Raw genomic sequence first — 27,541 nt, 5'->3', positions numbered from 1 at the left:
ATTCTATACGTAGTATCATTCCTTATTCTATGGCAAAAGTGTGGAATTAAAATCTGTTTAAAAAAGAAACACTAATATTTTCATTAGTTTTGCAACGGATAATTCCACTTGATATTAACTCAGAATCATGGGCTGAATCATCCCCCTGAGTATTCGTTACCATGTCACTACCATCCTGAATATTCGTGGAATACATATCTATGGCACACAATTTGCATATTGAATTGATACAACATTATGAGTTCGGTAAAATTAAAAGTTAATATTTAAAAAAGTAGACGGAGGACATAAAAAAAGCTTTAAAATATTATTATGGTAGATCTTGTAAGACCGGTGGTGAAACTCAATAGCGTGAACGCAAAAATATTGAATAATCTTAATTAAAACGCCGTCCCTTTCCTTTTCGGTGGATAAGAAAATGACAGGTATAACTTAAAGTAAAATTAGGATGTTACTGCAGGAATCGGGGCCAATGTAATGACTTCCGGCGTTCCAAGAACTACGCATTAGTTTTTATTTTTTAAATTTCGACTGAAACTTTATCATTAAAAAAGTTGAAAAACTCCAATAAATTGCCAACATCAAACCGCTCCGTCTACTTTATGTTAAATTTAAGTTTATTATTTTAGACATTATTTATAATTATAACACATACCCGGTATCAAATGTGCTATTCATTGATATACCTATTTTCAAATTAAATCAAATAGTTTGCTTACCACGGTGGGAAATGCCTGTCTGGCCTTCCAACCCGCGAAGGGAAAACCAGCCCAATACAGGTTACGTCACACACCTCCGAAAACGCATTTCTCGGGAATGTGAGTTTCCGAACGCGCTGAATGAGGGAAATCGTCGACCACGCCTGCGTCGTCTGTATCAAGGTCCTGAAGTGTTTTCAGGATCCTATATTACCAGTGATATTCCCTTCCCGGGAATGTTTGTGAGGTATGTGACCTAACCTGTATTGGGCTGGTTTTCCCTTCGCGTTGGAAGGTCAGACAGGCAGTCGCTTCTGTAAGAAACCGGACTTGGCAAATCTCCAGGTTAGGTAAGCGGACCCTGTGGAAAACCGGATGATGATGATTAACGGCTCATCACCAGTCCTCCAGAGTTAAGTCCAGGATAATATTGGCCAAGGAACGCACATTGGACACCAGGACATGATGAGATGACAAAGACACATGCAAATATAATCATCTTACTTGGTAGATCTCTGGTCGACACAGGCGACGCGCTCAACACTGCACGCAACACAAGTTGTTATTTATTATATTATTTAAAAAAAAAAAACAAAAAAAAACATTCATCAACAATAACATAACACAAGTTCACGACGATATCCCAATTGGGGTAGTCACAGACAGGTACATGGTATATGTATACACTTTAAAACCATATCACATTAACTTTTTTGACAAATTGAACTGTAAGTCTCACTAAATGTCATATATGTTAGTGCAGAGTCCTAAAGTGGGTACATGATATTGCTCATGGCTTTGTTTTAAGTTTACGCGGTTATTATCATAATTAAAGCACATAATAACGGGTTCTTACCGCGTTTAAATGGGGATATGAGAAATATCGGGAGTCTCATATCCCCATTTAAACGCGGTAAGAACCCGTTATTATGTGCTTTGCTCATGACTGTACCTGTATCTGTATCTTAACTCACAAACTATACCTACCCCTTGGGAATTGCGAGACATTCCCGCCACAAGTATCCTAGGATTACTTAATGGGAGGTCTCGGCCACGATGTAACTAAAATATGTGAAATAAAGAATATTTTTATTTTTATTATTTTTATGTACCACTGACTACCCCAATTGGGATATAGTCGTGAGCTTATGTGAATAATAGTACAATAGGCTAGACAACTGGCTCAAATATAAATTATAAAATGCTAATAATTTTGACGTTTCGTAAAACGTAGCTCATTTAACTATGTTGTCGTCTTGCCTATTAGAAATTAAAAAAAAAACAAAGTTAGTGAAATAACGCAATTATTATGCTCTCCCTGTTAAAAGTTAAATAAAAACACACGCGATTTCAACATAACAAACTCACTTAAGAACGCCAAATCTAAAAACAGAGTATTTATGTAACATAAATAAAATAACTTAAATAAAACAATTGAAACAAACTATTAAAGATTCATATCATAGAGAGGGCCGACTACAGATTTGGCCAACAAACCGATTAGTCGGCCCTCGAAAGCCGACTAGCCGATAAGTCGGCCCTAGAAAGTCGACTAACCTATTACTCGCCCTAGAAAGCCGACTAGCCGATTAGTCGGCCCCAGAAAGCCGACTAGGCGATTACTCGGCCCCAGAACGCCGACTAGTCGATTATTGGGCCCAGAAAGTCGACTAGGCGATTAGTCGGCCCTAGAAAGCCGACTAACAGATTAAACAGACCCAGAAAGCCAACTAGCCGATTAGTCGGCCCCAGAAAACCTAGTCGGCTAATTTATTGCCCTCGTCGAATTCTCTGGCTATTTTGTATCAAGATTAATAATTACTTAAATACGCGCTGCTAAAGAAGTCCCGCGGATTTCAATGGAACTAATTTTCAAGTCATAATAATTCTATGCGGATAGTGCTACACTAGCGCCGCGCGGCAGGACTTCTTTCGTGGCGCGGACTCTACATTAAATGAGGGCCATGATAATCACTGCAGTTACATTTTTACTTCAAATTTTATAAAATCTTTAACAAATCAATCTAAAATTAAAATATATTTAATCAACAAATTAACAAATTACCAAATCACCATGTGGTTATAATATTTCTGGACAGACTTTACGTACTTTACTTGTTATATGAACAAATAAATACATTGAAGAAATAAAATAAATAATATTGAAAGCGGAGCAACTTACCGTGGTGTCCGCCGCCCCTCTTCGCGTACAGCTTCAGCTTGTCCCGTAGCTGTCCACGCTCGCTCTCCAGCGAGTCTATGTCCTGCTGCAGATGGTCCATCGTCTCCTCGAACTCCTTCTCTTTCCTGGAACAGATGGGAAATGATATTTTGTGACACACCACTAATCTGCATCAAGCTTTACTACTTACTTGTGAATTAAGTAATCGTTACATGAGCCATGTCAGGCGCCTTTGGCGGCTCAATCATAACCCTCTGCCACCAAGGTTGATGAGGCTCGTATTCCACCTCACAACCCACACGATAAGAAGAAGTACTCTCACAACCTCGCCAAATTTCCGTCTCTGGGACAGGTCCGTAGAGTTTCGGACCTGTACCCTCTGGCCTAAGGGGAACACCCTCGTCTGCGGGTCTTGTCACTGTTCGTCATTGGTTACCTCTTAAGCTGGTTATGAGCGTCTTCAAGCCGCCGCTGCAGCTGCTCAGCCCGCAACTCCGCGTCGCGCGCAGCTGACGTCAGCTTCCTCTCGCCCAGCTCTCGACGAATCTGCATCTCTGATAGCTCCTCTTGTTTCGCCTAACAAATAACACGTATACGTTTTTAAAACAAGATTCCCATTGACATTCAGAATTTACTGTTGAACAGTTTTAAGACAGTAACTGAACAGAAACGCCTTGTACGGTCACGAGCATCAATATGTATACACTTTGGTACCATGTCACATTAACTTTTTTGACAAATTGAACTGTAAGTCTCACTAAATGTCAAATATGTTAGAGCGACAGAGTCCTAAAGTGGGTACATTATATTGCTCATGACTGTACGCGAAGGAGGGCGGCGGAAACCACGGTAAGTTGCTCCACTTTCAATATTATTTTATTTCTTCTATGTATCTATATAAGCTATTTATGTTTTTTGGTTTTTTAAACGTATATTACAGCTTACATATTTACGTGAGGTGTAATATTGGGTGTAATTTGGTAACCTTCGGTCCAACGACCTCCGTGGTCCAGTGGTTGAGCGTTGAGCTCACGATCCGGAGGTCCCGAATTCGATTCCCGGTGGGGACACATCACAAAAATTACTTTGTGATCCCTAGTTTGGTTAGGATATACTGATCACCTGATTGTCCGAAAATAAGATGATCCGTGCTTCGGAATGCACGTTAAGCCGTTGGTCCCGGTTACTACTTACTGATGTAAGTATGTAGTCGTGGCATAAGCCATGTCAGGGGCGTTTGGCGGCTCAGTAATAACCCTGACACCAGGGTTGATGAGGTTGGTACTCCACCTCACAACCCACACGATAGAAGAAGGTACCCCCTTGGATGTTATACTGACCTTGAGAGCCTTCCGAAGCTCCTTGATGTCAGCCTCCTTGTTCTCCAGCTTGATGGTGAGACTCTTCGTCTCCTCCAACTGCTTCTTCACCAGCTGCGCGCGCACCACCACCGGCGGGGTAGGCTGTAAGTCACAAAGTCTATATAACGGGTGTTATTGACACCGTAGGGCTGGCAGAGGAATACCTAGAAGGACATACATTGGAGATACCTAATTGGAGATACACACATTACATACATACATTGATACATACATTGATACATACATTGTACTACATGGAATGCAATAAATAATTGAGAATTGAATTAATGTTCTTAGAAAAGGTTCAGTACGATCTACTCTGAACCGGCGTGCGTGTATGAAGCGATTGATGAATGTGGAGGAAGCAAGAGAAGTGTGTCAGGATCGAAGCAAATTGAATAGGCTAGTTTCCAACTAGTCAAATCAGTTACTCTTTACTAAACGTCAAAACACGAAATTACTATGGAATTTACTCATGTACTCAAAGATGGGATTTTACGAGACGGGGTTTTTTTTATTTTATTTTTTTAATAAATACCTTAATAGCCTGGAAAGTCGGTCATTATCGCATCGCAATTCGTAATCTATCGTGTCATGACATAGAATGGAGCTGACCGACTCCCCTCTATGCAGATTCTGTTTAAAGGACGATGAGACGCCATTACACCTGCTGTGCAGCTGTGAGGCTCTCATACACAGTAGAAGCCGAGCACTGGGGGCAACATAATGGATCCCCAGGAGGTCATGGAGCTTCCTCCCAAAAAGACGCTCGATCTAATCGAACGGATCGGCCTAGACGAGTTTTAAATATATGTAGGGGATTTGGTCACAATTGATCTAGCTAGGTCGCAGTGGCCATTCGGGCTGCATTAGTTCGAGCCCTCTCAATACACCTGTACGGCGAAGCGTACGATTTTAGAACATGTGCAATTTGCAATTTTATATTTGTTTATGACAGCATTTAATAAATTAGTGCCAACAAGCCACTCGGCCGGTTCGGTTGTTTTCTTTTTTTACCTGTTAGCTTAGTTTTTTAACTGTTATTGTTTTTACATTTTTCTATAGTAATATTATTATTCTGTTGTTTCTTTTAAATAGGCAAGATGTACGGCGAAGCGTACGATTTTAGAACATGTGCAATTTGCAATTTTATATTTTTGTTTATGACAGCATTTAATAAATTAGTGCCAACAAGCCACTCGGCCGGTTCGGTTGTTTTCTTTACTCCGTCCCCGTCTATCTTATCATTTCTATCACCTTATCATAAGTGTAGTTTCATGCTACAACACCAAATAATAATAATCGTGTCGTGTGGTCAACTCACCCTCTCGACGTGTACGTTGGTGAGTGACATCATGTCATACTCCTTGTCTTGGGCGAACTGTGCCAGCTGGGTGACGTCAGTCGACACCGCCGACAGCGAATGCTTGATAGTCTTCACTGGGCCGTGGTCATCCTATTGTAATTTAACCATGAATAACTAAATGATTATTACATATAAGGTGTTAGTGACATCGTAACGAAAACTTTGAGGGATGATTCAGGCCATGATTATGAGCTGGACTTTTCCGTCGCAAAAGTGTGGAACGGTAAATAATTAAAGAAAACACTAAAATTATCATGATCACTCAAACCCACTTGATATCAACTCAGAATCATGGTCTGAATCATTCAGCTCAGTATTTGTTGCCATGTCCCGCTTTTAGTTGAACCCGCATGGCTATAAAATAGACCTGTTGGTAAATCTAGTATATGACCTGGTGGTAGATATAGTATAAAACCTGTAGTAGATTTAGTATAAGACCTCGTAATAGATCTAGTATAAGACCTCATATTAGATCTAGTATAAGACCTCGTAATAGATCTAAAATAAGACCTGTAGTAGATCTAGTACAAGACCTATGGTAGTGTTAAAAATATTCTTAGTTGGCAACTGGTTGCGTATTAAGACAAAACATTCTTCATTCACAACTAGTTGCCAACAAAGGAGTAAAATTCTTCCTTTGCAACTGGTTGCGAAACGTGGTTGCGATGGCGACCGAAGAGGTATATGCCCTGCTGGTAGATCTGTTATATAACCTGGCGGCAGATCTAGCGCCTCACCTGCTGGTAGACCTTGTCGAGCGCGGCGGCCCACAGCGCGTGCAGCGCGTGGTGCGGCAGCGGCGCGCCGTCGCCGCGCTCGCCCGCCGTGGCGGCGCACGCCGCGCCCGCGCGCGCCGCCAGCCACGCCGCGCGTGCTGCGCGCCACAGCGCGCACGCGCACGGCCCGCGCAGCCGCGACACCAGCTGCGCAAAACCTTCAATTAAAACGTTACGCCCACGTAACGGTGGAACGTGTTGGCTCTCTGTCGAAACCCCTCGTCCCTCCTGATTCTGCGTCAGTCTACAATAGTTTCATTATATTTTGTTACAGTTTCAAAAGATTATTTATTTGAGACTTCACTTCTCAATGGAACAGCATCTCATCGACAACTCTACTACTCAGATACCGAATTACATGGAAAAACTACATCCTTAATCACAAGATTCACTCGAACTTGAAACTGACCGTCCTTATGCGCTCGTAGAGTTGAACGAATGAAGGAACGAACGAATGAAGGAACGAACGAATGAATTAGTCAATGAACGAATGATAAACATACTTGTGTCTAGTGATACAGCATTAACCCTGACCCTGTGCGGAATTGTTAACCCAACTCGCATGAATTAATGAATAAATCAATGAATGAACGTATGTAACTGTGTCTAGTGGAACAGCATTAAGCCTGACTCCGGACGGCAGTCGTTGCCTGTCACTCTGCTGAAGTGGTAGTCTTTATGTTCTCGTGTAATTGAATGAATGGAAGAACGAATGAGGGAATGGTCAACATACCTGTGCGTCGAGTGGCACGGCATTAAGCCTGACACCGGGCGGCAGTCGTCGCCTGACACTCTTCAGTTGTTGCTGTAGTGCCGAAGTCGCAGTCTTTATATGCTCGTGGAGTTGTCCCAACTCTTGCTGCTGGTCCGAGCTCTGTGGACAAGCGGATAGTTGACATACTTTGTATCTATTCAATTATTTGGCATCAGACTATGTTGTATGTTGGCTACTTGACAACCTCGGTTGACAACCCAGTCAAATAAGATACTACTACTATTAACTACTTTTTACGAAACGTCAAAACGAAAGTTTTCTTTCGAGTTTGTACGGAAATACTGTCCTGTGACGTCATCAATAAAAAATCATTCACCCCATATATATATAGCGTATTTTAGTAAATAAATAAATAATTCATATTTGTTCTACCTTCTTGGGAGCATCTTATAAAACCAGGCGGTCTATATCAGGCGGGCCCTACCGTTGTATGTCACAATACAATACGACAAGTTAACAGATGGCGCCACATTCAATATTGCAGTCTTGAAGCAGTCGTGAAACGCGATATCGAAGTTTACACAGCAAGACGCTATACAACTTTCAACATAACACCGTTGGATCGTCGAACCCTAGTCACACTATCAAGTTGTGGCTAGCGGGGTACTATGCTCTGTTCGGTACCAAGAAAAACATCCTTTGGCGCCAAACTCACCCTCGCCGCCAAAATCGACGTTAATGCGTATTGTGGGCATGGTATCAGAACAAACCCTCTTGGGGTTTCACGACGTTATATTAATAATATTTGTAATAATGTTTTGTACGCCCCAGACCTACGGGGTATAACGTAGAACCCTTGCCCAGGGATACGGGTGAAGACCTCAACGGTTGCAGAGGCGAAGATGGGAGCCATCGGTACGGCAATGCAGGACGGAAGGGGCGCGTCACAGGGACTGTAACCTGGAACCTGACAGAGGGCAGCAGTAACTGTCAGTACTATCCAGAGGCGGACGACAGGAGTCCTAGTACGGCTTTGAAATAGACTACTCTGGTCGCCATCCCACTCGCGTCAGACAGAGTACTGCGGGGCGGAAGGCAAGACGGAAACCACTGCCATATTTTTCCCTAAAAAAGTAGCATGGAAAATGCTGCACCGACAAGAGCGTGGTTCTTAAATTGATGATGATGATGAATGTTTTGTAACAATAAATGTATATAAAAAAATATTAACAAAGGGTGCATATTCAAGGCTAAGATTGCCAAAACAATCAGAAAAAGATGTGTCAAAACCTTCGTATGGAGTATAGCCCTCTATGGATGTGAAACTTGGACACTGACACAGAAGGACAGAGAGAGACTCGAGGCCTTTGAAATGTGGTGTTGGAGGAGGATGGAAAGAATAAGTTGGACAGAAAGGGTTACAAATGAGGAAGTGCTAGTAAGAGTAAGGGAAAAGAGACAAATACTGAGAATTATTGAGGACAGAAGAGGAAAGATGATTGGACACCTAATAAGACACGACGAATTCATTAAGAACATTATAGAAGGAAAGCTAGAAGGAAAGAGAGGAAGGGGAATGCCAAGAAGAGCTTACATGGAACAGATTAAAGAAAAGGCTAATGTCGTGTCTTATAGGGAAGTCAAGGAATTGGCCTTTGGTAGACTGGAATGGAAAATGCTACACCGACAAGAGCGTGGCTCTTAAATTGATGATGATGAAAAAAATATTACCTGTAGTATCATAGTGAGCGCGTTAGCATCAGCGTAGAGTCCGCGTGCGAGGGCATCAAGCGCGGTGCTGGCGTGGAGGACCGCCGCGCGGGTCACAGCAGCGCCCTCTACCGAGGACAGGTTGAGGGCCGACCACATCGCTGATAGGTAGCTCCAGCACCGTTCTAGGCCTGAAAAGAGGGAAAATGGCATATTTACCTCAATATGCCACTTCAGCCATTGTAGCATAGTTGGAGAACTCTTGATTCTCACGTTGAGACCTATGATTTTCGAATTCATGTTTGGATCATAAATGTGTGGCGGACCCAACTAATTGGCCAGCTAGTTCCGCCCGCATGCAAGAGATGGCGCCACATTCAATAATGCAGTCTTGAAGCAGTCGTGAAACGCGATATCGAAGTTTACACAGCAAGACGCATACAACTTCCAACATAACACCGTTGGATCGTCGAACCCTAGTCACACTATCAAGTTGTGGCTAGCGGGGTACTATGCTCTGTTCGGTACCAAGAAAAACATCCTTTGGCGCCAAACTCACCCTCGCCGTCAAAAATGATTATCACGTGCTCAGCGGTCAAGGACAACATCGCGAGGAAATCCGTTTCGAAAATATGTGACCTAATCTTGTACTCTGGTTTTATCTGTCTAAAGGTTAGGTAATAAAGCTCTTTTTGTTCCCAAAATGGGACATTCCCGGGAACGCCACATCATTGTATGGAAGAGGCTACCGGCTAGACTCACCGTCCAAGTTGCAGTTCTCATCCAGCTCGTTGGTCTTGAGCAGGTGCGCGCACGCATCCAGCGCGCGCTCCTGCGTCAGCGCGTCGGGCAACGCGCTGGCCGCGCGCAGCAGCACGTCGGGGGCGCACGTGTCCAGGGCCTCGACCCACATGCACACTATACACTGCACGGAAAATAAACACTCATCATCAGAGGGGGGAAGAGAGAGAGAGGAGTTAAAAAGGCCACATAGAAGCTTACATTTAACAGCATCCTGTGGGTTTAGTGGTTAGAGCGTTGGACTCGCCATCTGGAGGTCCGAGTTATTTCCGAGGATCGATTCCCGATGGGAACATCGTCGAAATCACTTTGTGAGACTGTCCTTTGTTTGGTAAGGACAATGCAGGCTTGAATCAGCTGATCGGCCGAAAAAGTAAGATGATTCCGTGCTTCGGAGGGCACGTTAAGCTGTTGGAGTATGCATGCTACATACCCCCTTACGGTTAATTGAGGGGAGGCCTGTTCTCAGCAGTGAGACGTATCTCTCTTTCAGACCTTTACATCTTTATCAGATGATTCAAACAGCGTTTCTGTGGTAGCTTTTAAAATGGCTGTAAAGTCCGATGCGAGAGCGACGGTAGCGGCGACGTATATACATTGTTCATTTATGTTAAAACATAACGTGTTAATGACATTTGCGCATACAAAAGTGAATACGCAATGCAAACAAATGTCAGAATCAGAAACATTTATTCAACGTAATTATCATGGATAAACTTGTTGAAGGTCAATGTATCATTTTTGAATTTACGTCATTTCGCAAGGTGTTATGGCTGAGGAGAAGAAATGACAAGAAACTGCAACAGCAACACATCTTTTAAAAACCAATGAGGATATACATTACAAGTTATTTAATAACTAGAGGAGCACATTCAATACCAGACATTTTTATCATTTAGGTAATCATTAATCTTATAATAAGCTTTTTTACATAAAGTAAGCTTCATGAGCTTTAAATTGATTTTCTGTCAAATTGCAATATTGCTTTTTAGATGGATTGCTCTTTCCAGGTCTGCCCATAACAGTCAAGATGATCACGCCATCTTTTCCATGGTCTACCGGAACATAATCCATCCATAATCCTGGCCCATCGTTTAGGATGCACGCGGCATACATCTTCACCGATTCCTATTTCACTTTAAAAAACAAAAAAGAATGATAAAAGTTACCTGAATCATGTGAAGCTGATATTCGAGCTGGCAACGGAAACTGTACTGCACAGCCGTGTGTGTCTTCGTAACAGCCTCCCTATCCCACACGTTCACTGCTGGGAACCTGTTCACGAGATATATAAATAGTAAGATTTAAACATAATCGATATGTAATAATAATAAAATAATATTAAAAAAAAATACTAGCGCCCCACCGGGTGAGATTATGATATAATAATATTTACTTGTTAATTTTGTAATATTTGTTAAATAGTTTTTAGATTGTACCTATTATATATATAGCTAACCATTATAAAAAAATGAGATGTGGCATTACCTAAATGATAAAAATGCCTGGTATATAATAAATTGAAATGAATAATTTTTAATAACATTTTATAAATTAAATCATAATAAACATACAACATCATTGGATTTGTAATTATAATTTATATAACTTTTAATAAAGATTTTGAAAAAGTTAATAAACATATATCTCTCTCTCTATTTAAGAGCTGCGCTCTTGTCGGTGGAGTAACCGCCATTCCTCTCTTCTTCCCGCCAAAACCTTCACCTCCCGATACGACACGACCTGCACCTTCTCTTTTATTTGTTTCATAAATGTTATCCTAGGTCTACCCCTTCCTCTCTTCCCTTCAATTTTTCCTTCTATAATATTTGTTATAAATGAATCGTGTCGTATCAGGTGGCCAATCATATTTCCTCTCCGGTTCTCTATAGTCTTCAACAAACAATACACATATATAACAATACTTAAAATATAAGTGCAATAATATTGTTAAAATATAGTAAGTATGATAAATATAATTTTTATCGCTGACTAATAATTAAGTATGTTGTCCTCTCTACCAGTTGCAGTGCCTTTACCGGGTCCATGTTGATACTATAATACTACGTACTTATGTATTTTTATAAGACCACATTTTGTACGAACACATGGTCGCAATAAAACATTTCTATTTCTATTAAAACTGTATATAAACTATACAGTTAGTGACATCGTAACGAAAACTTTGAGGGATGATTCAGGGCACGATTCTGAGTTGATATCAAGTGGAATTTTCCGTCGCAAAAATATGGAACGGAAAATAATTAAAAAAATAAATAATCCTGCGACCTCTCTCTCTCACGTACCTCTCTCTAATTTGACCAAGAATAATGTCCGCCTTCGTGTTCAGACGCTGCAGCAGGAGAATTAGAAGGATCGCGTCGTGGTCACCTGTGAACATGGACATGATGAGAAAGAGTTTTATGCGAATTTTGCCTACGTGCAAATTTGATGGTCTTTTTAAACAAAGCCCTGCATTGCCCCCAGGCTTCTAGAATAGAATATAAATAGTTTATTATAAAAGGACGCCACACACAAAAAAAGCCAACAACATCATATCAAATTTCCACTAAAACAATTACAAAAAAGCAAGACGGATGTTTGTCGAAATGATCATAAGGTGGTGGTGGACGTCCTGAGATAAAAGGGCCTCACTCAGCACAAGTCGCGGCGTGAACCACGACGCTGATATTATGTGGACCCTGTTGGGTGACACACGAACATCGTGTTCCATAAACATGTGTTAATGGTGTACATACATTATAATATAATACTAAGTTACTTTAATAGAATTAGAAGAACTTCTCTCTCTCTCTCTCTCTCTCTCTCTCTCTCTGCTACTCACTGGATTGCACCATGAAATCGTCAGACAGCATATCAGCGCGCACGCTGGCCTGCGTTTCCTATCTCCCTCTCCTTCTCTCTTTACTTACAATACAACACAAAAACTCTTTATTGCAATTAAATCACATTAAAAATACATTAGTATTATAATTAAATTGGTAGTACAACAGGCAACCTTTGGGTTTAGGTTACTTCTCCCCTCTCTCTCTCTCTCTCTACCTCCTCCTTTCTTTGACTCTTCCCTTCTCTCTTGCCCCCCCCCCCCCCCCACCTCTACTCACCGGCTTGCACCATGAAGTGGTCGGGCAGGCAGGCGGCGAGCATGTCGGCGCGTGCGCGGGCCTGCGTCAGCTCCAGTGCCCGCAGCTGCAGGTCGATGGAGCGCGTGGACGCGCGGGACGCGTGGACCAGGGAGCCCAGCTCTGCTGGTGGAGAGGACCGGGCGGGCTCCGGAGTGGATTCTTGCTCGCTTGGCGCTGGTGAGCCTGAAGGTGGGAGTACAAATAATCAGTAAGTCATAGCACTCGTATAATAAATAGACAACCAATCTCTGTAAAAAAGTCTCAGCGGCGCATCTTGTCACACAATCTACATAACTTGATGTACGTGTGCGTACTAACACAGTTTTTTAGAAAAAACCCTTAACAATCTGAGTCAATTTGTTCATATATAGCGTTATACTGTTTTCACAGGATCCGCTTACCTAACCTGAAGATCGACAGGTCCGGTTTGGTACAGAGACTGCCTGTGTGACCTTCCAATCGGCAAAGGGAGAACCAGCCCAATACATGTCACCTGACATACCTCCAAAACGTATCGAGAATTGATGAATGGAATTCGTTGAGCGAGAAAAAGTTTGTCCAAATCAACATGTGTAAAACCTGTTTGACATCAAAACATAAGAATTTGGGCCACCGATACATTCAAGTTTCAAGTTTTATTATTATTGTTTTTATGATTTTGGTTTATTTTTCTTTTCGGTTATATTTGATGATCATCATCTATGTTTTTGTAGTTTCAAGTTTATTTATTTCTGAACAATTTTTACATTGTGTCGAAAATTATACAAAAAAAATAATAACAATATATCCCTAATAAAATAATATGAACGAGAACTTTTGAAAAATTGAAAAACACACTAAAATCATCCACTTGCCCAAACGTAAACATATTATCAAGCCTTGGGTTACGCCGGGTCTCTTAAGGTGTATAAGGCACAGGGACAAACTACATTTAAAATTAAAACGCTCTCCCCATAATGATACAGTTAAACTTATATATACCAGATATAGAAACTTTTGCAATAAATTACTCCAAAAGGTTAAAAGGGCATACGATAGGGATCAAGTAAAGAAGGCAGGTAACAACAGTAAAAAAATATGGGACGCAGTTAGAGCCTCTACTCATACTAAGATCATCAAAGAGATTCCTAAAGAACTTTTACTCATTCGCTCTTCACCGGAGGAATCTGTAGATGAGATAAATAATTATTTTGTAAACGTGGGCAAACGGCTTGCAGAAAAATTCGAAGGTGCAACCAAAACCAACACGGTACTTCCTGTAAATATTAACCCCAATTCATTTGTTCTTTTGGACACAAATGAACACGAGGTTGAACAAATGATCATGGGGATGAAGAACGAATGCTCTGTGGGTTGGGATAAAATTTCTAATAAATTCCTTAAGAGTTTCAAAGATCTACTTATAAAACCCCTGACATTTATATTTAATCTTAGTCTTCACAGCGGTGTTTTCCCCACATGTTTAAAGCGTTCCATAGTTTTACCTATTTTCAAGGGCGGAGACAGGGGCTGTACGAATGACTATAGACCCATTTCCATTCTACCTGCTATTTCTAAGCTTCTTGAGCGCATCTTAAATTCCAGACTTATAAATTTCCTAGAGAAGAACAACCTTTTATCAAAAAACCAATATGGCTTTCGTCGAAAAAAATCCACCAACGATGCAGTTCATAATTTAACTAATTATGTCTGCACTAATCTTGATGCGGGTAATAAATGTATTGGTATATTTTTAGACCTGGCTAAGGCCTTTGATGCAGTCTCTGTTCCTCTTCTACTTAATAAACTCGAAGGTTTTGGCATTCGAGGCAATGAACTCACACTGTTTAGGAGCTATTTGACTGACAGATATCAGTGTACATCGGTTGGAAGGTACGTTAGCTCAGCGCTTCCCATTACTTATGGTGTACCGCAAGGTAGTATTCTTGGTCCAACACTATTTTTAATTTATATTAATGACCTCTGCCAAATAGATCTCTCGTCAGGAAGCCTAATTTCATATGCTGACGATACTGTACTTCTATTCTCAGGTAAGGCTTGGCAGGATGTTTTCACTAATGCTCAAGGTGGCTTTGATAAAGTTTCTAATTGGCTATCAGAGAATGCACTTACCCTAAATGCTAATAAAACTAAATATTTAACTTTCTCAATTCGTAATGTCTCCCATCTTTTTCCAAACTTTAAAATTCTTAATCACACCTGCCGTATCTCTGAATCTGAATTTTGCTCGTGTCTAGCCCTTGAACGCTCCTCTACAATAAAATACCTGGGAATTATTGTAGACCAGAATTTAAACTTCAATAACCATATTGAATTACTATGCGGTAGGGTTCGTAAGCTTATATATATATTTAAATATCTAAGACATGTTGCTGACAGAACACTATTGCGGCAGGTATATTTTGCTCTATGTCAATCACTACTGACATATTGTATATCGTCATGGGGTGGGGTTCCTAAAACAAAACTTAAGTCCCTAGAGGTAGCTCAACGAGCAGTCTTAAAGGTTAGCTCTTTCAAACCCTATCTTTATCCAACACGGCTCCTCTATCAATCTTGGGAAGTTCTTACCGTGCGACAATTATTCATATTAAGCATCATACTCAGACAGCATTGTGAGCTAACGTATGACCCAGGTAGTCTATTGAAACGTAGGTGTGATGTAGTTTGTCACAGGTCTTCTAATTTTAGTACGGCCTTCTCAAAAAGGTTTTTCTGCTTTATAGGGGCCTACCTATACAATAAGTTGAATAAATACATATCAATATATTCGATGAATCATTATAAGTGTAAAACCAAAACAGCTAAGTGGTTACAAAAATTATCGTATGACGACACTGAAGAATTATTACATATTTTGTCATGATTAAAATAAATTGCAATTACATGTATATTATATATCAGTCAGACCCTTAAACTTATGTATGAATCCTTTAAAAATCTACTTTGTATTCAATTTAATGATTAGTTATAAGAACATTGTATTTACTCTTCTCACACACCCTCTCACAATCACTCACGTACACTTACATCTTACACAAAGAGAGGTTCACAACCTTTTGTATGATAGTAACTTTATTGTAACTTTTTTGTTGACTCTGTCGGAAACATAGGATTGTATGCTGGCTATATTTTTGTGTCTTTCTCCAGGAGAGAGGCATCATAGACTGAAATACAAGTATTTATATACTTAGTCGGCTATGGTACCTACTCAATTATATTCATGTCAATTATGCTTAACTTAAGGAAAACTATGTACCGATATTTTTGTCAATAAATATTATTATTATTATTATTATTATTAGAACAGTAAAAAATAATAATAATAAAAACAATAAAATAAAGTTAATAAAGTCACAAAAGCGTACTATGTGAATAAAATTAATGACAAAAAATATTACTTATTAAAAAAAATTAAAATTAAAAATTATTATTTTTTTTTTACTTACCTAATTTCATTATGGCTACATGATATAAACAGCACTGATTAAAAACTACAAGAAAATACGAAAAGTAAGCGACTAAAAGTGCCGATAATTTAAAAGTTATAACAAGAAGACACATTCACTCATTCTTTTGTGGCCTAGGTATCCAGTCAAGGCAGCCCGGATTGACTTGATTGTGCCAAAGCATGGCTCTCCCACGGTCTTTTTATCGTGTGGTTTGTGTGGTTGACGACCAACCCCATCAACCCTGGCGTCCCAGGCTCATGTAACGACTACGTACTTCAATCAGTAAGTAGTAAACACACTGATCATCTTACGGACAATCAGGTGATCAGCCTGTAATGTCCTAACCAAACCGCGGAGCACAAAGTGTTTTTTATGATATGCCACCGGGATTCGAACCCGGGATCTCCGGATCGTGTCGACGTCTCCCACGGTAAAAAAAAGTTAACATATACAAACAAAACAAGTGAGTAAACAAGGTTGGCCTTTGGTCTTGGTTCCATACAAGACCATTAACCCGGCCCCAGTGGGGAAAGAGTCATATTTGAGGGCAGCAGAAACTGTTAGTACTATTCAGAGGCGGAATACAGGAGTCCTGGTATGGCTTTGTAATAGACTACTCTGGGGGCCACCCCACTTGCGTCAGACCGAGTACTGCGGGGCGGAAAGCAAGAGGGAAACCACTGCCCTATTTTTCCCTAAAAAAGTAGCATGGAAAATGCTGCACCGACAAGAGCGTGGCTCTTACATTGATGATGAAGCAAACATAACACCAACCTTGTTTGGACTCGAGCTGTGCGCGTATCTCATTATACTGCTCCGTCATCTTCTGCACCAACTCCCTGAACTTGAGGATGGTCGTGTCCCGGTCCATTATTGTCTCCAAGGCAGCCTCGCGCTCTCTGTTTGCCTGTATACCACGTAACATAATATAACGGAAATCGCGGTGGATTGGACGGATTCAATTGGGTCGTGTACAAGGTTCAAGATAAGTTATGAAATTCTGATTCCTAAATGAAGGCAGATCTAAAACAAAAAACAAAAAACATTTCCTTTTTCCTATTTAACTTGTTTAAGAATTTTAATAAAGAAAAATTTAATAGTAAGTGCGACATTTTATCACGTTTTCCCATGACGTCACCTGCTTTTTCATACAAATTCCATAGTAATTTCGTGTTTTCACGTTTAGTAAAAAGTATCTGATTTGACTAGTTGGAAACTAGCCCATTCCATTATCTACAAGAGTACATAAATTCTTCACTTCACACGTGTGGGTTGTGAGAACATTAACCAACCTCATCAACCCTGGTGTCAGTCAGGATTACGATATAAAGGCCTACCGAAGCATGGGTCACCTTACTTTCTAAGTTATCCACGTAAACCACTTCGGCTTCGAGGTCTAGCCATGTGGCTCACAAGCAGGGAGTCGGGAATGAGGATAAAAACAAGAAGCTCAAATGTAGGTGGCAGCACTGTTGAATGTCCCCCAAATTTTGACAGTTCTCCATACTGTCCAGCTAAAATTCGTGATAAATTGCTATAAAATGTGGAGCAACGTGGAGTGTCCCGTCTGAAGGATGAGTTACGAAAAAGAAAAGCAACCAGTTAGAAAAAGGCAGATTTGATTAAAAATAAGTTTTTCTAAGTTTTCTTCTTTCCGATCTTTAGGGATAAATATAACACTATAATTTTACCGTTAAACGCCGCGCAAAAGGTTATAGTGTAAAAATATAACCAAAACAATATGTTTGTTTACTCAAATAGTATGGGGAACTGTCAAAATTTAAGAACACACAACAGTAGCGACACCTGATGGGAGAAATAGGCAGTTTTTATCCTCATTTAACCAGTTTAGGACCGACCTCTCTAGTAGCGGCGTGTGCCATCTCCAACTCCTCCCGCAAGTCCATTTCCAGCTCCCTGTTGGACTCCACCAGCTGCTCGTGGACTTCTTGTAACGCCTCCAGCTCGGACACGTCTTGCTTCAGTTGCTCCACCTGGTGGGGAAACATGCAAATCGAATTAGAATATGGAACACTTCGTCTTCATTGCACATTAGGAGTTGCTTCTATGTGGCATTTTTAACTCCCTGGCCTTCACACTCTATTTTCTGTTTGATGGATGGTATGGCGCTGAGTGCTAAGGAGTAATGGAGGATAGCGTGTGAAGAAGGTACCAGGAGTGCATAACTTCAGAAGAACCTTGTTCGCACAGTACCTGATCTTCCAAGGCCATTTTCTCGTCAGCGAGCTGCTAGATGTCCAATTACACTACTTGATCGAAGAAATAGGGAGCGGTGAGTGTTCTCACCCAGTAACCGAGTTACCCGGAGTACATAACTTAAAAAGAGACTTCTGTTCGTACAGTACCTGATCTTCCAAAGCTTTCTTATCGTCAGCGAGCTACTCGATGTCCGATTACACCTACTTGACCGAACAAATAGAGCGCCGAGTGCCCTCACTAAGTAACGGAGGTACCAGGAGTACATAACTTCAGAAGAGGCTTCTGTTGGTTCAGTACCTGGTCTTCCAAGGCCATCTTCTCGTCAGCGAGCTGCTCGATGTCCGATTACACTACTTGATCGAACAAATAGGGAGCGGTGAGTGTTCTCACCCAGTAACTGAGTTACCCGGAGTACATAACTTAAAAAGAGACTTCTGATCGTACAGTACCTGATCTTCTAAAGCTTTCTTCTCGTCAGCGAGCTGCTCTATGTCCGCTTACACCCACAGCGCTGAGTGCCCACACCAAGTAACGGAGGTACCAAGAGTACATAGCTTCAGAAGATCCTTGTTCGTACAGTACCTGGTCTTCCAAGGCCATCTTCTTGTCCGCGAGCTGCTCGACCATCTCCTCGGCGCCCAGCGCGGCGTCCACCTGCTCCCGAAGGTCGGCCACTTGCGCCTCCAACTCCTCAACTCGACCTGACAGCTTCTCCTTGGTGCGGCTCAGTTCGGCTATCTCGGATTTGTATTGCTCTATGTCCTGGGGATATTATTTTCAGATTAATAGGTTGGTTGGGGCGGAAGGCAAGAGGGAAACCACTGCCCTATTTTTCCCTAAAAAAGTAGCATGGAAAATGCTGCACCGACAAGAGTGTGGTTCTTAAATTGATGATGATGATGAAGGTTGATATTTGGTTGTTTGGATCATATATAAATAGGTTACTCGACAACCTATTCAAATGAGATACTTTTACGAAACGTCAAAACGAAAGTTATCTATGGAGTTTGTATGGAAATACTGTCTTGTGACGTCATCAATAACAGCAGTCAAACGTCGTACTCATTGTTACTGAAGTCATAAATAAAAATCCAAAATTAGTCGAAAAGTAAAATGAGATTGATTTTTGATCATATTAGACTGGCTTCTATTTCTAGATTAGAATTTTATAATTTATCTTTGACCTAGTCAAATATCCAATTGATATCACGCGGTTTCCAGGATTTGGACCCGGTTAATGGCAATGGAATCGCCCCCTTCTTCTTCTTCTATCGAGTGGGTTGTGAGGTGGATTACCAACCCCAACAACCCTGGTGTCAGGGTTAATACTGAGCCGCCATAGGCCCCTGACATGACTCGTGTAACGACTACGTACTTATATTAGTAAGTAACAACCGGGACCAACGAAGCACGGATCATCTTACTTTCGGACAATCAGGTGATCAGCCTGTAACGTCCTTACCAAACTGGGGATCACAAAGTGATTTGTTCCTACCGGGATTCGAACCCGGGACCTCCGGATCGTGAGCACAACGCTCAACCAGTGGGCCGCGGAGGCCGTTAGCAGTAGTCCGAGAATCGACATACCTTTTGCATCTTCTGCATGGCATGCTTGTCGTGCGCGCTGAGGTCCCTCAGTCTGACCAACGTATCCCTCAGCCGGATGTTCTGTTGTTGCAGCTGCCTCATCTCGTACCCCGTGGCGCCACTGTCGGTCGCTGCATACGGGTGCTCTGATAGAGCCACACAATACCACCGTCACATGCATGCCACAAACACAAAACGACAACAAACAAAAAAGAATCAACACAAAATGTATGTAACATGTTTCGTTTATTAAAAACAAAATTTTTCAGTCTCCTTTAAGTTTTCATTTTAATAAGTTTCATTTTAATAAATAAATAAATAAAATAAAAAGAGTTTATTTCGGACATGTTCCATATTTAATAGATATGATTTTAATTTTAAGTACAATTTTAATTTTGATTTTAATATTTTTTTACTTTATTACATTATTATTTTAAAATTTTTGATTGTAATAATTTTTAATTTTAAAATGAATTAATAACCCGGGCGAATTAAATAAACAGTCACGCTGATATGCAACCCATTTGACGTGTGCTGTCAACTTAATTCTGTCGGGTAATTGGCCAATATAAAATTTTGGGTCGGTTTTGTAAATATCTGCATAAAATTGACGTGTCCATAAATTTAATGCCTGTTGATTATCCGTCCGTTTTCATTTCGGCGGATAAGAAAATGACAGGTATAACTTAAAATAAAATTAGATGCTGTGTACAGTCATAAGCAATATAATGTACCCACTTTAGAACCCTGTCGCACTATCATATTTGACATTTAATGAGACTTACGGTTTAATTTGTCAAAAAAGTTAATGTGACATGGTACCAAAGTGTATACATATTAATGCTCGTGACCGTACAGGAATCAGCATCATTAATTAAGTAATGAGAATATTCAAGGAGTCTGAAAAATAAAAAAGCATGCTATTTTATACAACAACTTAGCACATTCACTGGAAAATGTTTTTTTTTTAAGGATCAAAATAAAATAATCTCGTAGTTTCTACAGTTAGCTCGACCATTATAGACGGCGATACGGCTCACCTATCACATTGAAAGAAAGAAGAAAGAAAGAAAGAAAGAAAAAACGCCTTGGTCTAACAGAAAGCTCGGTGAGGCGTGGGTACTTAGTTCATCTTGCGATGGATGTACCACTGACTTCCCAATTTAAAAAAATACCTACCTAGTACCTACATCGTCTGTGTTTTTTTTTAAAGTATCAAAATTAAACTTCTATGCTGTTCTGGGAGCAAATAAAAAACATAGAAAACGTTCAGCTGCTTGTCTTCCCGGGCATGTCGTAAAAACCGACAGAGGGATTGTGTCCTCTAACATGATGGAATAATGTTATGGGCGTTAGGCTGATCCCTTATCACCATAAAGTTCATCATATCCAGCTTACGACATATCGTATCAACAGTGGCTGCAAGTTGTCTTTGATTACTTGTGGCTCTGCCCACCCCATTAGGGATTACGGGCGTGAGTTTATGTATGTATGTATGTATGTATCAAAATTAAGTAATCGCGCATTTTCTACAGTTAGCTCGACCATTATAGACGGCGATACGGCTCACCTATCACGTTGGTCTAACAGAAAGCTCGGTGAGGCGTGGGTACTTAGTTCATCTTGCGATGGATGTACCTCTGACTACCCCAATTGGGATATAGTCGTGAGCTTAGGTTATATGATTTCTATTGTAGCTTAGGTAAGGCAGTCATTATTATAAACAGGTGAAGTTTGTCCGTCAGTTTGTAGGAGATAATCTCTGTAACTGCTGAACTGATTCTGATAATTATCACCCGTAGGAAGCTACATTCATGTTATAAGAAAATTAGGGGGGTTAAAATGGCCACATCGAAGCAATTCATCTAAGAAAGCAATATTGCTTTTTGACATTTGTTTGCATTGCGCACTTACTTTTATATGCGCAAATGTCAAATTGTAATTGAATTGCTTCGATGTGGCCATTTTAACCGCCCAGGTATGCTCAAAAGTGACAGCTAACATTTCAAGGTTACCCCAGCTTTACTTTTAATTTTAACACAATATAGTGTTTTTTTTTTGAGTCGTGGTAGCCTAGTTGGAAGAACGCTTTACTCTCACTGTAAGGTCGCAGGTTCGAATCCAACACGGGCCTAATCTTATGATTTTCAAAATAGTTTTTCGAATTCATGTTTGGATCATAAATAATTATCACGTGGTCAGCGGTGAAGGAAAACATCGTGAGGAAAACCACATTCCCGAGAAATGCTTTTCGGAGGTATGTGACCTAACCTGTATTGGGCTGGTTTTCCCTTCGCGGGTTGTAAGGTCAGACAGGCAGTCGCTTCTGTAAAAAACCGGACCTGTCAAATCTTCAGGTTAGGTAAGCGGACCATGTGAAGAACGGGATAACGCTAGGGAGATAATGAGTTTTTTTTTTGAGTGTTCCGTTTATATGATTTATTGGCAGAAAACTTAAGTTTTATAAAATAATTCATGTACATAAACAGCCTATATACGTCCCACTGCTGGGCACAGGCCTCCCCTCAATCAACCGGAGGAGGTATGGAGCATACTCCACCACGCTGCTCCACTGCGGGTCGGTAGAGACGTTTTATAAAATAATCCTTTTTTTAATTATTCCGGTGTGAATGTGTTAAGCGCATGCCATTATTAACAAAATAATAACAAAATAATTAATATAGAAAGTGTATGGAAATCTATATGTTCAATTTTGTAGCAACTATGTACATAACATAAATATTTATACTTCATATATAAAAATGCGTACAATGAAATCTAGTGCGAAAAAAAAAGATTAAATAATTATAAATATAAATACGTACAAGCATAATCTTTTTATGTAATTCTATAAAAATAAAATAAATATATAAATAAAAATAATTTAACAAAGAGAAAATTAAATTCAACGAGTAGATCTTTTTTTCGATTTAATTTTCTCTTTGTTAGTTTCCCTAAACACAGGTGAGTGCTATGAAAAAAAAACTAAAAATAAATTTAAAAAAGCATTTAAGCCTAAAATAAATATTTTGGTAGTTTTGTGTGCTTTAGGGGGTTAAAATGGCCACATCGCAGCAATTCATCTAAGAAAGCAATATTGCTATTTGACATTTGTTTGCATTGCGCACTTACTTTTATATGCGCATTATATGCCAACTGCTGCGATGTGGCAATTTTAACCCCACCAGTTCTTGTTATTTTAAAATAAAAACATAATTTATAAATGACATAACTATTTATGTCAGATCCATGGTAGCCCAGTTGGTAGAACGCTTGACTCTCTCTTTGAGGTCGCAGGTCTAAAGATTTGGATCACAAATGATTATCACGTGCTCAACGGTGAAGGAAAACATCGCGAGGAAACCCACACTCCCGAGAAATGCATTTCGGAGGTATGTGACCACATAGTATGTGTCCATGCTATGTGGTGTAATAAAAATGCGAATAGTCGATTAATTTCTTAGGTTCAAAATTATGTACTTATTCGATATGGAAAATTGTACAATTACATTGATTCATCGATTATAATATCAATCAAGTTCTAAATATAATCGACACTAGCGCCACTACCGGTGGATAATGTTTTGGCCATATCATGAAGTAATCACGCATTTAGTTGCTCATATCGTTAAACGTTTTGTGTTCATTGATCTGGCCAAACTACATCATGATGTGGCCAACGTGTGATAGTCTATTTCATGAAATATGACCATTTCATGAAATGATCGAGCACATCATGAAATGATTAATTCTAAGATCTGGCCACGACATATACATTTGGCGCGTAGTAAATCTAACTCGGAACCAATACGATCCGGCGCTCCCAGTTTGAATTCACGCTCGCGTTGGTCTAACAGAAAGCTCGGTGAGGTGTGGGTACTTAGTTCATCTTGCGATGGATGTACCTTTGACTACCCTAGCTTATGTTATGTTACGCCATAATGGCTGAAAACTATTTATATCAAACTCACGTATATTCCCGCCGGCTTCCATCTCAGCCTTCATGAGCTGCAGATCCAGTGTGGCTTCCTCGAGTTTCTCCCTGCACTGTTCCAGTTCCATCTGCAGCGCCTCAGCCCTCTCCTCAGCCATCTCCTTGTCGAGGGCGGCCATCTCCGCGGCTTCCTGGAGCTCCGCTGTCTCATCATTGTGGATCTCCAGGGCTTCTTGGGCTTCGCGGACCTGATGAACATTGTATGGTATAAAAGGCTACATTAGCGATTCCTAAAGTTCCGTTGAAAGAACTATTGATAAAATTGTGAAATAATTTCATTTTCATCATCTCCTTAGAGTTATCCCGTTTCCACAGGGTCCGCTTATCTAACCTGAAGATTTTACAGGTCCAACTTTTTACAGAAGCGACTGCCTGTCTGATCTTCCAACCCTAGGGACCACAAAGTAATTTTTGTGATATGTCCCTACCGGGAATCGAACCCAGGACCTCCGGATCGAGAACCCGACGCTCAACCACTGGACCACGCAGGTCGTTAATGATAATTATTGGTCGACACTTCATGCTTATATCCGTACCTCCTGCTTGGCCCGCTGCAGGTCCCGTTGCAGCTGCGCCTGCGACTCCATAATCTTCGTCTTGAACTCATTGGCCTGCTCCAACTGGAGCTTCACTCGCTCGAACTCCTTCAACTTCTCCCTGTCTTCCGCTCTTCTCACTTTGATCGTCTCCAACTTCTCTTTCAGGTCCTCCACTTCTGATTTTAGTTGAGTTATCTGGAATATGGAAAAGGGAAGTTATATTATGTGCGCCCTCGTTAGCGCGATCTATGCCATCTGCGTCCTATGTTAGCGCCATCTGTTGTATATAGACGGAACTAGCTGGTCAACTAGTTAGGTCTGCCACACTATGTTATGTTATGCGGTGAATAATGAGCGCCATCTGTTGTATATGGGCGGTACTAACTAGTCTACGGTAGTTGTTTGGTCAGCCACGCTATTTTACGTGTTGTTACCTCCTGTTGCGCCTGAAGATTAGCCAGCTTGTCTTCGACGGAGGGCGCTGGCTGCGGGGACGTGATGCTCTGACCTGGAGTGTACTGCGGAGTGAGGGTTTCCACGAAACCGGTCTGGAACCAAGAAGGATTTAGTCAAACATAAAGTTATTATAAGATTTGTGATTATTTAAGTGTCTGGGAACTCATATTAGGCTGCCAAATTCCTAAATCGTATAACAATATCTTAAGGTTTTTTTAAGGAACGTCTAGGGCCCTGTGCCGAGGTTTTTCTTGCAGCTTCTTTTCCCCGGCTATACAGGTTGTGAGAAGCTGCAGTAGTTTTAGGCGGATGAGACGTTCGTTATGTAACTGTGTTGCCAACTGAATAAAGATATCTTTGAATTTGAATTTGATTTTGAGAGGATTATATTTGAAAAAATCAATCGACACTAGTGGGCCGGTAGCTATAAGCGCTGAATGAGAGAAACCGTCGACCACGCCGACGGGGTCGATATCGGAGTCCTGAGTTACTTGCCTCAACAAAGGAAGCCCTTTTCCCAGCCAGGTCGGGCGAGGACCCGCGCTCGGCGGTAGGCGAAGCGTACGACGTTAGCGACTGGCGACTGCTCGCCAGTGACGTACGAGAACTGGAAATGGAAACGCGTTACACACCTATGGGGGAGTATATCATGGAGTGTCAGATGACGCGTTTTGGATGGTAATTGGGTGTTTCTTCGATCAATACCTATTGATAGATGCACAGTTCCATGCAAAAATCTAACCAAATACAAACACACCACATAACATAAGCTCACTATATCCCAATTGGGGTAGGAGTACATCCATCGTAAGATGAACTAAGTACCCACACCTCACCAAGCTTTCTGTAAGGCCTCAAGCTGGATGACAGCGGCAGCGGCGCGGCGGTGGCGGCGGTGCGGGGAGCGGCGCGTTCAAATGCTAAGATTTATATTGAAGTGTTCTCGGTGGCAGCGGCGCGGGGGGCGGGGTACGAGCGGTGCGCTCTAGTCGAGCGGTGTCTCTGCATTTGAAACTCGCCTTTTTGTTTCCTTTGTTCATTCAATCAATCAGATCTTCTTTTGCCCATAATAAATAGTACAAAACAAAAGAACTACAATCGAAAATGCGTTGTCGCCATTTCGACATTGCGTTCATTTGAGACACAACTCTATACCGCCGCAACACCGCGCGATTTGGCCGCTGGCATCGAGAACGGAACAGCGGCCGCCGCGCCGCTCCCCGCGCCGCTATCGCCGCCGCGCCGCAGCCGCTGTCATCCAGTTTGAGCCCTTAGACCAACGTTATAGGTGGTGAGCCGTATCGCCGTCTATGATGGTCGAGCCAACTGTGTAAGCGTAAACTGCACTCAAGATAAATTAACAACTCATTGGTGCACAGTACCGGTGTTCGCACCGGCGCACACCACAGGACCACACGTATTAATTAAGTAAGTCTCATTCATCAAAAGTCGTTAAGTAGTTCTCAAGAGGAAGGAGAGGTCTTTGCCCAGCAGTGGGATCTTCTAGGCTAGATTAGATTAGAAGTCTCATTACTCAAAATCCAGAAATAATTTTATTAAACTGCTGGGTAAAGGCCTTCACTTCATCTTGCGATGGATGTACATGCTCTACTTGACTCGACTACTCCACTTGGGACTGGCGTGAGCTTATGTTACGTTAAATTAAATTCAGATTTTAAGTTTAAAGATCCAAAATGCGTCATCTAATTCCTTTACAAAGGATGCTATTGTACAAAGCTAATAATAATGAGGCATTTTCTTTTTATGTTTTTTAAATTTGTTTCCAAGCTGCTGGATAGATGGCGCTGAACTTGGTAGGAAGTCAACTTCAAGGAACGGAAGTTATATTATTTCTGATTTTCTTCGATGTCATATTGAAATCATTCATCACCAGCCCATTAACGTCCCCACTGCTGGGGCACGGGCCTTCCCTATGAATGGATAGGGAGATCGGGCCTTAAACCACCACGCGGGCCCAGTGCGGATTGGTGGCTATTAACGCCTGCTAATGCAGCCGGGACCAACGGCTTAACGTGCCTTCCGAAGCACGGAGGAGCTCGAGATGAAAACTTTTTTTTTGTGGTCACCCATCCTATGACCGGCCTTTGCGAAAGTTGCTTAACTTCAACAATCGCAGACCGAGCGCGTTTACCGCTGCGCCACCGAGCTCCTCAAATCATTAATCAAATAAAATACACTTTATAGCACAGAACTTAACAAGGAAAAAAGAACCTCATTCTCTTATTATTTTGTGTCAACTTTCAAATGGCCTGGTAAAGTAGTTAAGCGCCATCTAACGAGTTCTTGAGAACAATTTTTTTTTTAATTTAAAAAAAGAAAATCTCCCAATAAAAATACTAACTACCAACCTGTAAAATAAAAGATACGAAAAAGTAGCGTCAAAAGAAATGAAACATAATAATTATAATATAGAAAAATAAAAAAACTATCAGATACATTTCGTTGCTAAAGCATTTCTTGCGTAATAAATAAACAATTCTTAAGTTCAATGTATTATAGAATAAAACAAACAATAGT

The 27,541-nt window shown here is 40.9% G+C and overlaps 1 protein-coding gene across 13 annotated transcripts in view; it reads right to left on the bottom strand.

Moving 5' to 3' along the window:
* Window positions 1-27,541, bottom strand: part of LOC126378809 (dynactin subunit 1) — a 57,166-nt gene that overhangs the window by 12,455 nt on the left and 17,170 nt on the right. For 6 of the 13 annotated variants that reach the window (XM_050027207.1, XM_050027208.1, XM_050027211.1 and 3 more), the window contains 21 exons: window positions 25,499-25,610; window positions 24,982-25,095; window positions 24,545-24,742; window positions 23,986-24,196; window positions 20,015-20,160; window positions 19,010-19,189; window positions 18,067-18,201; window positions 16,982-17,114; window positions 12,735-12,938; window positions 11,916-12,000; window positions 10,779-10,884; window positions 9,571-9,733; window positions 8,830-8,999; window positions 7,117-7,257; window positions 6,345-6,530; window positions 5,566-5,697; window positions 4,221-4,343; window positions 3,317-3,456; window positions 2,881-3,005; window positions 2,067-2,081; window positions 1,203-1,241 (listed from right to left, as the gene is read on the bottom strand). In XM_050027207.1, the coding sequence (XP_049883164.1) occupies window positions 1,203-1,241; window positions 2,067-2,081; window positions 2,881-3,005; window positions 3,317-3,456; window positions 4,221-4,343; window positions 5,566-5,697; window positions 6,345-6,530; window positions 7,117-7,257; window positions 8,830-8,999; window positions 9,571-9,733; window positions 10,779-10,884; window positions 11,916-12,000; window positions 12,735-12,938; window positions 16,982-17,114; window positions 18,067-18,201; window positions 19,010-19,189; window positions 20,015-20,160; window positions 23,986-24,196; window positions 24,545-24,742; window positions 24,982-25,095; window positions 25,499-25,610 (2,858 nt within the window). The remainder of the gene's footprint in view (window positions 1-1,202; window positions 1,242-2,066; window positions 2,082-2,880; window positions 3,006-3,316; window positions 3,457-4,220; window positions 4,344-5,565; window positions 5,698-6,344; window positions 6,531-7,116; window positions 7,258-8,829; window positions 9,000-9,570; window positions 9,734-10,778; window positions 10,885-11,915; window positions 12,001-12,734; window positions 12,939-16,981; window positions 17,115-18,066; window positions 18,202-19,009; window positions 19,190-20,014; window positions 20,161-23,985; window positions 24,197-24,544; window positions 24,743-24,981; window positions 25,096-25,498; window positions 25,611-27,541) is intronic. The other 7 variants (XM_050027212.1, XM_050027213.1, XM_050027216.1 and 4 more) reach the window with 3 other exon arrangements.

This window comes from Pectinophora gossypiella, chromosome 27 (assembly GCF_024362695.1).
Source record: "Pectinophora gossypiella chromosome 27, ilPecGoss1.1, whole genome shotgun sequence".
NCBI classification, from domain to species: domain Eukaryota; kingdom Metazoa; phylum Arthropoda; class Insecta; order Lepidoptera; family Gelechiidae; genus Pectinophora; species Pectinophora gossypiella.
This window is presented reverse-complemented; position numbering and strand designations above follow the sequence as displayed.